At 33.9% G+C, this 12,167-nt stretch overlaps 1 protein-coding gene across 1 annotated transcript in view; it reads left to right on the forward strand.

Annotated features, from left to right (window-relative positions):
- Positions 1 to 12,167, forward strand: part of barr (non-SMC condensin I complex subunit H) — a 111,949-nt gene that overhangs the window by 41,046 nt on the left and 58,736 nt on the right. Inside the window, exons 3-4 of the mRNA XM_089093873.1 lie at positions 2,822 to 2,914; positions 6,641 to 6,832. Coding sequence (XP_088949999.1) covers positions 2,822 to 2,914; positions 6,641 to 6,832 — 285 coding nt within the window. The remainder of the gene's footprint in view (positions 1 to 2,821; positions 2,915 to 6,640; positions 6,833 to 12,167) is intronic.

The raw sequence follows: 12,167 nt of genomic DNA on the forward strand, positions 1-12,167 counted from the left end.
GCTTCCTATTCTATTTAAACGGCACTTGTGTTTGAAGAGTCGTTCTAAAAAAATGGGGAAAACAGTCAATTTTAGCGTAAAGAGCAAAGTATTGAAGAGGTGGTAATCCCTTCATAAGATAACGTGTATTTCAAGCCAAAATGTGGCCATCTACACAAATAACATACACGATTAACAAATTACAGCACTTGTCACAATAATAAAGAAAAAAAAATAAAATAAAAATTACTCTCTTCTTTTTGCAAAATACTCATCAAGATATCTTCCCACTAGACAAATAAATTGTGACGATGTACTTTTCAAGGCATCAGGAAGCAGCACTCCATCATTCCTAAATAAATTTTCCCTTACCGCCAAAAGACCTCGACAACGACTCAGACAATGCTCCAAATTCTCCTGCCTCTTCTTGGCAAAGAGGGCAAGCAAACCTGCCGTTTGGGACACTTTTACTCCTCTCAAAAACTTTCAATCTCGAACGAATCGGAAGGCAATTAGATCGTAGCATCCAATATGTAAGGTATCTAGACGGTAAATTTAACTTAACGTAAAATTCCTGACCATAAATTATCTTAACCTCATTATAATATCTTAAAGTTTCCGAATTCTTAATCTCCTCACCCCATTTCTGTGTCGTCTGGTCCTCCAGCACCCGCTTAATTTCTTTGTCCAACTGTAATTGTTGACTAGTTGGTCCAAGGCCATCATTCCATGCGAAAGAAAAACCTGTCTTATCCAATACCTCTTTAACTTTAAAAGGCCAAGATCTTTTCCTATGTAGCTGAAGTAACTCATCATTTGCAGCCTTCAGTAACCTATCACTGGGTAACTGTTCAACCCTTAGCCAAAATTTTGTCATTTGGACTGTCCTATAACTTTTAAGAGACCAAAGTCCAAGGTCTCCTTTAAGAAACTGGGAATGGACCATTCTATGCAACCCGTACAATCTCTTAAAATAGCCTAGCTGAAGGCTTTCTAACTAGGCAGCGTTCTCATGTTCCCAGATTTCTGCCCCGTAATAGAGAATCGGCATAATCTTAGATAAAAAAACCCTCTTATGCATAGAGAAATTCTCTATTCCACTATTTTTATTCCTGAAACGTGAAAATGTTGCAGCTCTTCCCCTGTTTAACACTTCTTTAATATGAGAGCTCCATCCACCATTACTTTGGAAGATATAACCAAGATACTTTATTTTTTCAACTACTTCTAATTGTTGTCCTCCAAATAGAAATATTTTTTCATCTTTTTACTGAAAACAACCACTTTAGTTTTCATAACGTTCAGCTGTAACTTTTTCATTTGTAAGTATTCCTCAATTAAATCCAGTAACATCTGAAGCTCCCTTGCCGACTTCGCCACCAATGCAGTGTCATCCGCATATAATAACACCGAAAAATTAATTTTTCGAAGACATTGCTTTGAAGCCAAGTTTTCTCCCAAAAACTCCACCATATCATTAAAAAACAAACCGAACAGTCTCGGGGACATGGTACTGCCCTGCTTCACTCCTGTTTTATGGTCAAATAACATGGAAAATCTCAAACCTGCAACCCTGACCGTAGACTTAGTCCCAGAATACATACCAACAAATAAACGAATAAAACTTAAAGGTAGACCTACATCTCTTAAACACTTTTCAAGGAGAGCTCTATCTACATTGTCGAATAATTTCTGTTAGTTTTGAGTTTTAATGTTCTTCCCTACTTTCAGTTGAAAATTTCTTTAAATATCTGATCGTTTGAAAAAGACTCTAATCATTTGAAAAAGACTTTAACCTCTAATCGTTTTTCTGATCACTCCGGTAATCCCCCTTTCGTGGAAATTTTCCTGGAAATCCCCCCTTCCGTGGAAATTTTTTCCCCCGAAATTCAAACACGCTGAAAAGCTCCTTAGGAACATGAACCCTCTGTTAAAAGGCAAAGGTAGAAGTATTTGTCAAATGCTTACAGATTGGACAGTGTCTACCTATTTCATTATAAATAAAAGGAAAATAGTAAAAAAAAAAAAAAATAAAAGGAAAAAATGCCATCGGTGGGTTTCGATCCCATGAGCTAGGTGCTCAGCAGGAGCTTCCATTCATTGACTTTGAGAGACACTAGGGAAATTCTTCATAGTATTCTATTTTACCATTGGAAACAAGCGAATCAATAGTTTTTCGAACATGGTATATTTTAGTGGTAATTTATCATATAGAAGTAAGTATTCAATCAGAACCTAGCGCTGCATATTTGGCAAACAGAGCTTTTGTTTTTCTTGGAACTCATATTTGCTGTTCTTGGGACTTAAATAAAAATCATGATGAATGATTTTTAAGATGGTTATGATGAATGATGGTTAAGATATAAATACCAGAGAAAATAAAGATGAAGAAAAAAGGGCTTTGTAATCATCATTGAAAGTTATTCCTACTTATTGAAGGTAGGTCATTTGAAAATTTGAGAACTATATAGGACTTTTAAGCTGTTCTGTGCTATCAATATTAATTAAAGAATAATCTTTGTCCATAACAGGAAAAACTTCAAAAGTTTTTTTCTTAAGTGAATTTAAAAAATTTGTAAAATTTGAAATTTAAAAAATTTGTGCAACTTCACGAAATTTAAAAAAATTGACATTTAAAAAATGACATTTAAAATATTTTTGTAACTTCCCTGATATAGTCTCATTTTCAAATTTTTGGGGGAGGGGAGGAAGAGGTTGATTCACATCTGTTCTCACTCCTTACATAAGGTTATTTTTAGTTTTAACATTGCTCTTTACTTTTAATTGAGTAAGTCGTTGTATTATTCTGTCTCATTTTTTGTTGTTTTTTTTTTTCCTGCAGAAAATCAACGCAAAGAATGCATTTCAGCTGCATTTGATTGACTACATGACGGACATGATGAGAGCGAAGGACTCCGAAATGAGCAACTTTCAGGTTAGTATTATGAGCCTCCTCTCAACGAAAACAGATAAGAAATTCGAGCTAAACAAGTAGATAACAAAAAGAGCGCTATGAAAAAACAAGGACGCTGTCGAAATAAGCATTAAAAAAACAGACGAAAACAGGATGGGACCTTTGTTTTAAAGTATGTACAAGTTTTAAAAACATGTACCAATGACGAAGAGTGTTGGACTTCTACTGTCGTATCTGCTTCAGGAATATTTAAAAGCAAGGGTGATTCCTCCTTTTTTCGAAAGGAAATGGAAACAACCTTGCACACCCTGGCCATACTTTCCTTTTTTCTATTACTTTAAAGTTATCTATTTTTGCCGGGAGATTACGTTTAAAAACTTATTTTGCAAGACCCACTGCTTTTCTCGAGGCCAGGATGTTGATGTAAAGGGAGACGTTTCTAGAAGATTCCAGTCAAATGAAGTCAGCCCAGTTATGGATTTTTCTGCAGATCACGGGCAAGGAATGACACTTGAACTGATTATGAAAAAGTGAAAAATTTTGTATATATTATTTAAAAGCAAGTACGGAAACACTTGTCAATTTCAAACTATCAAGTCATCATCACTTCAATAAAAATAGATATGAGGTGATATTTAAAATATATAAAAATATAATAATTCAATATATAAAAATATAATATCGATTTGAGATTATTAAATCAGCATCCATCCCAGAAACGGCAAATAAATTGCCATCATTGTTCACACTGGTATTAATTTCAACTCAGGTCATTATTATGTCCACATAAGCCATTCAACATTTCAAGCTCGACTGCTTTACAAACAAGAGCGACAAAATAAAAATCACATATTGAAAATATGGGAAAAAGCTATTTCCTGGGCTAGACGATGATTAGAACACACTAAAATACACAAATAATATACAAATATACTAACATATACAAATATAGGATTTTCATGTATCACAATGCGTAAAGGTGTTGCGAAGACAATGTGTTAGGATGAAGATATCCAGGATCATATAGCTAATCACATATAGCTTGGAAACAGTTAAATCACTGTAAAATCTGTGTTATACTACTTAGAAAGTGGATAGCTTGACCGTTGGATTTATCTAAATTGTGTTAATAAATTTGTTATCAGCTTGAATAATTTGGCCATATGCAACGATGCCAATTTTAAATACACTAAAAGTCATCATGGATTGTCATCATGGACCCATTTTAAGCTTGATTCTAATCTTGGAAAATCCTGCCCAATCATGGACATTTGATATTAAAGTTTGATCACAACATCTAAATCATAGACAGACTGTTTAGTTGTGGTTAAATTCAATCTTGTGAAGCAGATTGTTGTGAAGCAGATTGCAGATTGTTGTGATTGTTGTGTTGTGAAGCAGAATAATTGTATTTATGTTGGCTAGGATGTAAGTGTAACTTTTGTTCAAGTTTAAATGATTAAAAAAAGTTTAATAGATAGTAGTCAGCCAATCATCACTAGTCCAGTCACAGCCATGAGCCAATCACAACTATCATACAAATCACAACTATCTACATCATGTCTAAGAATAGGAACCTGCAGTCCATGTTCATGATAGAGATAAATTTTAGTCGAAATATTTTAGTCCATATTTAGCTACTGACACTATCCTAGTGCTAGGATGGACGATTTTATTTAGAAATATACATCTGTAGCTAAAGATAAATTGAGTTCGCATCTAATTCACTTAAAGAGGGAAAAGCTACACCCCCCTACCACAAAAAGAACAGACGGGAAAGGAGAGAAAATGAAAAAAGACCATTTTTTTTTAATAAAAAAAAATCAAAAGACTAGCCATGATTGGGACGACATATATTCTACTAATTTTACTCAAAGACAAACTGACATAAAGCCTTTTTGGACCTTTCTAAAAAAATGTGTTTATAACAATTTTACGAGTACTTTTGTAGGAGACAAGATAAAATTTATGCCAAAAAATAAGTATCTCAAGCCTGGCTGGGCTGGATTCGTACATCGGAGTCCGAACAAAAAACAGAATAATATTAAAAAGGTCTTGAAATCAATCATGGCTGGCAAAAGAATGCACCGTTATTTTATCAAAATTGTCAAAAAAAACAACAACAAAGAAAATCAATAAAATCATAAAAAAACTATTTGTATACATTTATGTAAACAATATGTAAAAAAATTAAAACAAATAAAAGAAGAAAATTAGAAAGTCATTAAAAGCATACAAAAGAGGACAAGAATGAACATGAAACAAATAACAAGCAGTAAACTAGTTAGCTGTTTTGTTAATTTTTTCCGTTATATAAAGGAAAAACCGTTTTTTAGCATCTTGAGGTCAAGCAGCTATTTGCAGGCTCTTTTTTGGATAAATGTCTTTACGAGCTAACAGAAAACTGTACTAACAGTCTTATACAACAATCTTGTACTTTGTCCGATCTAATAATCATTTATTTTGGGGAAGATGGGGTGGCCAGTCATCATTGGAACAAAAGTTATTTCAGAACTTGTAATTAAAAGACTGCATGATATATTCTTTGTTTGTTTTGGCCTTCCTAACAAAAATTGTTTGTAACAATTTTACTTACAATTATGTTTCCACTAGCCAAGAGAAAACAATTGAAAATGTTGTTGGAGAAACAGTTTATGGATTTTGAGCGCGAAATAAAAAAAAAAAATTAGAAAGAAAATGAAAATTGTAAATTTCACCATTTAAGAAACAACTGAAGAAACCAACGTCTGTGCTTTACACCTTTGTATTGTATTTTTATGCTTGCTATGAAGCTTGAAATGATGTTTTAAATCTATATATTATATATAGATCACATTTTCAAATGTTCCGTTCAGTCAGTATTCCCCCATGAATTGTTTGCTACAAATTTTGGTCAATTGTCAGTTTTTTTTCCATGAACTAACAAAAAACTGTTAGTAGCAACTAGGATGACTGAAACAGGCCTACCGTTTTACGACTCGCCTATTGTTTTAGAACAAGCTTATAATTGTACTGCTTACCTAAAGATACCTTTTCCTTTCTAAGATACCTAAGATTTATGTTACCATAAATCAATTTTATATCAAAAATTCCTTCCTTAGTGACCCTGTAGGACCGCACATACACTAAAAGTTTCTAGGCGCAGCGCTATCAACTTTGCTGTCACAAGGTAGCTTGGAGTGTTGAAGACATTAAAATAAAAACATTTTTACCCCCTGGACCCGTCTTAGATCTATTTATGTCCGAAAACCCTTAATTTTCTAAGATTTTTCTTTTGATTGTTTCAAAATTATGGAGTTTTTTATGGCAGTAATATATTTTCTTCGGCGTTGCCACGTTGAACCGTGAAAATAAATAAGCAAGTTGAGTTGGACAAACCTTTTCTTCCCTAAAAATTCAAGCATCAACAATCTGTTGCTTCTTAAAGACATCTGTACGTTCAAGCGCAGTTTTTAGCTTTTTTTGGCTGATTGTTCACCCGCGTTTCATTTTTTTGAATTTAGCGCCCACTACTGCCAAAAACTGCATATAGAAGTTTTTCGTTAAAAGTTGAATTCTGACCTAAGTTTTTACATCTACATGACTGAGCAAGTTTCTACTTTACCAGTTCAAATAGTCAGATCTCATTTTCACTGACCATGGTACTTTAATAAAGCAAAACAGTGTCTCTGAACCACCCTGCATATATGTGTGTCTTCTATAGTAGCCTACCCTTTAGAAAAGCTAAATCCTGCTTGTATGTTTCAGGTGGCAAGTTGTACATTGGATGCGAGTGCAAAGATCTATGCCTATCGGGTAGATTGTGTTCATAGTGATACCTTAAAAATGGCGGGAGGCCTAGGAAGATCTAAGCAAATGGGCAATGAAGAAAGGAATGTAGATAATGAAAGAGAAGAAATGAGAGAGCAAGGAACCTCAGAAGAAGTAAAAAAGAAAAAGGTAAGGTATCTTTGTAAAATAGCTGATAATGCTAACAAACTTTATTTGTTCTAGTCGTCTGTTATTTCACTGAAAAATACTGGGTACTTATGCTGGGTTATAATGTCTTAGAAATGGATTAAAATAAACTAGACCTGATTTAATGCTTAATTTGCCTACTATATACAATTTAATAGCCTTAGTAGGTCAATAATGGCATTAGTTATAAACTAAAATTTCAAATAAGTTTCCTTTTTTTTAGATACCAAGAACATCAAAATAAAAGCTTTTTTTGCTCTCTTGGTCCATCTTAGGTTAACTAAGGTATTACCATCTTAGGTAATACCCGAAAACTGCAATTTTCTTAGATTTTTCTTTTGGTTTTTCCAAATTATGGAGTTATAAGGTTAATATCATATTTCGCTAGTGTTGCCACGTTGAACCTTAAGGCTCATTTACTTTGAGACTCATTAAACTTAGGTTTAATTGATTGAGTTTAGTTGACAGTGGCAACTCACATTAAAATAAACCTATTAGTTACTAACTAATACACTAGACCTGATATCTCAAACTTGGGGCGCTGGCACCACCAGTTGGGGCATGGTAATGTTTTGGTGGGTTATGGTTAGGACATGTACCCCTTTTCTGACTATACTTTTGAGCCTTAAATTTGAAAAAGAAACATTTTTCATGTGAATGGCGGCTCATTCAAATGTATCTGAAGAGGAAAGGGATAATTGGTTGTATTGCAATGACGTTATATATTGTATAAAAGATGTTGCATTCAGACAATATTTTTCATTTAGTATACAATATGCATAGAGTACGACCCAAAAACAGATAAAACATTAATGGTCTTTTAATCTTCTTTCAGGTACACGTAAATTGTTCGAAATGTTCACATCGTTCTTCTGTTCGAACAACAGAAGTTAAATATAACGGGGGAGGTAATAGGAGTTTAGAAATGCCTAGGTTGGACATGAGCCAAAATAGGTTGGGAATATCTGCACTAGATACTCAGCACTCATACACTCGCAACTCAGACACTAAACCAATTAGTTAAGCCTGACCACGGTTCTCTTCTTTAAAAGTTCAAACATTAACAATATGCTGATTCCCAAAGACAACCTGTACCAACTTTTCATCAGTGTTGCCATGTTGAATCGTGAAAATAAACAGACAAAACTGAATAGTAAAATTAGGCAACGCTTTTCATCCTTAAAAATTCAAACGTTAACGATATGTTGATTCACAAAGACAATCCAGCCTTCAAAAGAAAGCCGAAATCAACCTTCCAGAATAGCTCTAACTGGATCCCAGGAAGCAGTGGCGTCATCCACGAAAGCCACATGACGCTAATACAGCTACAAACGCTCCTTAATCATCCTAGTATATCTAGAACTTCGTTGTTTGTTCCTTCTCATTACGTTTCCACTTCCTTTAAATCTTTTCTTATGACTGCTTCCCGCTTTATTCGAGCACGTCCTTCAAAGGAAAGCTACACTTTCTTAAGCTGTGTTGTATCATTTGCTTGTATTTTATCTTCTTATGATTGTTCACCCAAGTTTCTTTTTTTTTTAATTTAGCACCCACTTTTTTGAATTAAACTACATAAGTGCAAATAGAGGTCTTTTTCATTAAATACCGAATTCCCGAGTTTTTTAATTTCTCAAGATATATATGGCTGTGTAGGTTTTCATTTTATCAAATTCAAACAATCGGATATCATTTTCGATGTCCTTGGTACTTAAAAAAAGATGTTTTACAAAGTGATTCATATTACTTTAGGTACTTTTCAGGTAAATCAATTTAATTGAACATCTGTGACTAAGGAAATGGGAAAGGATATATGCATCTGCAGGAAAAACATTTAGTTTTTGTTTCTTTATCAGTAAGTAGTCTTCAATATTAAAAGACGTAAATGGCGACATTTTTTTTTGTGGGGTGGGCGTCTCAGGGTGCTATCAACTACTTGATAATAAAATAACAGTTTTGGAAATTGTCTTTCTGTCCTATAAAATGGTGCAAAGTTGAGGTGTATACAGTATTTATGGTAATAATGCCGCTATTCTCAATAATGTAAGCTCAATAATGCAACGCTAGTCTTGACCATTGTCTTTTTGCCCTGTGGAACGGTATTAGTGTTCGGTGTACATGGTGTAATGGTGTATATTTTGTTGGTGGTTTTTCCCATCGGTTCACTATCAGTAGCTCAGTAATATAACATTGGACTTGAAAATTAGCTCTCTGCTCTTGAAAGTGTGGCAAATTTATTGTGCACATGTGTGTGATTTGCGTAAATGGTGTAATATTTTTTAGTGTGGCTTTCTTCTGGGCCATAATCAATAATTTTATAAATTGGAACTAGCCTTGACAATTGTCTTTTTGCCCTATGACTTACTTGACTTAAAGCTCTTGCCCAGCAAGGTCGCCAGCGTAGAGGGAACTGGTTGACAGCGCTGTCAGTCTTCTCCAAGGAGCCCTGTCCAGGGCTAAGGATGGGGCCTCATTTGGGTTGATGTTGCGATAATGTCCCTATGGATTGGTGTAAATATATGGTACAAATTTAAGAGAGAAAAAATGGGTATAATTTAAATAAAAATGTGGAACAAAATAAAAGAAAGAAAACAACAACAAAACTTTAAATAATAATATCTATATATTCATTATCGTTTTCTTTCCTTCTTTCTTTTCCCAGTTGAAAAAGGCTCCCGGGCGTGAACTCGAAATATGTGGATTTTTAAAATTTTTGTTTATGTTCTTTTTTTAGTTCTTTTTCCACTCTTTTATTTAAATGATACCCGCTTTTTCTCTCTTATATTTGTAAATGAAAAAAACAGTGTGGCCTAAGAAATTGTTTACGTAAATGTATGGTATTTTCATGTTTGGTGAATCATTTTCGTAGTGCTATTAATAACTTGAAACTATAACCCTAGCTTTGACAGTTTTTTTTTTTTTTTTTTTTTTTTTTTTTTTTTTTTTTTTTTTTTGCTGGGTTTTTCTTTTAGGGCGTTATGGATAACTTGATAATGTATTATTAGTTTTGAAAATTGGCTTCCTGCCCTGCAGCTATGGGGTTTTGCTATTTAGATTTATGGTCTTTATGGTATAATCCGTATATGGTGCAACATTTTTAGGTATGGGTGGTTCTGGAATCTATGAATAACTTGATATTATTGCAGTAGCCTTGATAACTGTATTTCTGTCATGTACAATGGCGTACATTTATGGTGTAATGATTTCAATTTTTGGAGGGTGCTTTGTTTCTTGGCACTTTCAATGACTTAATAGTATAACACCGTCTTTGCCTCATGAAATGACCCTTAGTTCTATAGTGTATTAATTGGTTTCCATGGGAGAATCACCAAATCTAATGATTCTTTGGTAAGGAGTTTAACTTTTTTGAAATACCTAAGATGGCCTTTAATAGCGCTAAAATACTTGAGATGGCGTTGATGGCGCTAAAGTAACTGCCAAAGCCCCTCCCATTTTAGCTTAACTGAGACGCAGTTTTTCTGCTATGATGCTGTAAATAATCAAAACTTGGACCAATGTTTTCATCAGACGTCATATAATGAGAATCATATTCAAGTCAGCCCAGTTATGTGATCCTGTAAGCGGATATTTATGGCCTCTTAAAGTGGTCAAAGAAAATCGGTTAGCTGTTAGTAAAGTGGAGATTTGTGGTCTATTATGGCCTCTTAAAGTTGAAACTTCAACGATAATTGGTCGGTTGTTTACAAAAATGGTAATGTATGGCCTCTTAAAGTTGAAACTTCAAAGAAAATCGGTTAGCTGTTAGTAAAGTGGACTTTTGTGATCTCTGATGGCCTCTTAAAGTTGAAACTTCAACGATAATTGGTCGTTTGTTAACAAAAATGGTAATTTATGGCCACTTAAAGTTGAAACTTAAAGGAAAATCTGTTAGCTGTTAGTTAAGTGGACATTTTTGGTCTCTGATGGCCTCTTAAAGTTGAAAGTTCAACGATAATTGGTCGGTTGTTAACAACAATGGTAATGTATGGCCTCTTAAAGTTGAAACTTCAAAGAAAATCGGTTAGCTGTTAGTAAAGTGGACATTTGTGGTCTCTGGTGGCCTCTTAAAGTTGAAACTTCAACGATAATTGGTCGGTTGTTAACAAAAATGGTAATTTATGGCTTCTTAAAGTTGAAACTTCAGAGAAAATCGGTTAGCTGTTAGTAAAGTGGACATTTGTGGTCTCGGATGATCTCTTGAAGTTGAAACCTAAATTATAATTGGTCGGTTGTTAATAAAAAGGGTCATTTATGGCCTCTTAAAGTTGAAACTTTAGTAAAAATTGGAAAGTAAAGAAGGCATGTGGACAAACTAGAAAAAAAAAACAACCTATAAGCTCTTGTAAATTAGAAAAGATACTGAAAAACTGAGCGAAAATATTAAACATCAAATATCTAATTAAGATGTATGATGATTTAACCTCATTTGAAAGAAAGTTCTCCAATTATGGAGAACTTTTTTTTTATGGAGAAGCTTCAACCTAATTCATTATGTTTGATATTAGTGCCATCTACCTTCTTCAAAGCTAAAGGAAATTCAAGCGGAGGCACACAGTAGAAAAAGGTGATAAGGGGAATTAGCGATTGGCTATGTTTGTTGTGAAGTTTGAACGCAAACCAAAGTCTTTTGGCTGACGTCTTTCATACGCAGGAGCAGCCTTCATATGAATTCTTTTGTGCCTTTTATGCTCCGTGTTCCTATTCAATAATGATCATGTCTTTGTTTATTTTACTTGTAAAGGATTTAGTGTGGCATCAGCCATTACTTTGATTGTTGTTTTGTTAATAAATAATGTCGTTTCTGTAAATTTGCTCTAAACTGGATAGATAAAACAACGACCAACAACAGCGATGAAGGAACCCAGGAAACACTTTCAGCCATTGAATAGACGTCTAAAGAATAAAAACAAATATTCCTTCACAAACTTCCCATCCGTTATCTCGAGTGGTAAATAAAAGCTTTGAAAAAATGAAAGAAAGAATGATTGGAAAGAAAAACCTTGGATAGCCCCAGATAGCGAAAACTCAGATTAAAAACTAAACTTAATAGACGTGAACTAAAAAACTGAGAATCGAAAGAGCCACCTTTGCACTCCAACAGTTAAAAATGATGACCGAAGAACAAATCCCTTTCATACGCTCAATTGTCAATACACTTTATTAGCTCTTGTTGCAGCTAATCTTATAATATAATATAAATTGTATTGGAAGGCCCGAGGGTCATATACACAATTTGTGATTACATCCATCCAACCACAAAAGCCTTAAAATCGATACTAAACACTATGCACTTCGAATTGCAACGTCTCTGCCTCACCTC

The sequence above is a fragment of the Artemia sp. Qi Xiang Cuo genome, chromosome 9, assembly GCF_049724085.1.
Source record: "Artemia sp. Qi Xiang Cuo chromosome 9, ASM4972408v1, whole genome shotgun sequence".
In the NCBI taxonomy this organism is placed as follows: domain Eukaryota; kingdom Metazoa; phylum Arthropoda; class Branchiopoda; order Anostraca; family Artemiidae; genus Artemia; species Artemia sp. Qi Xiang Cuo.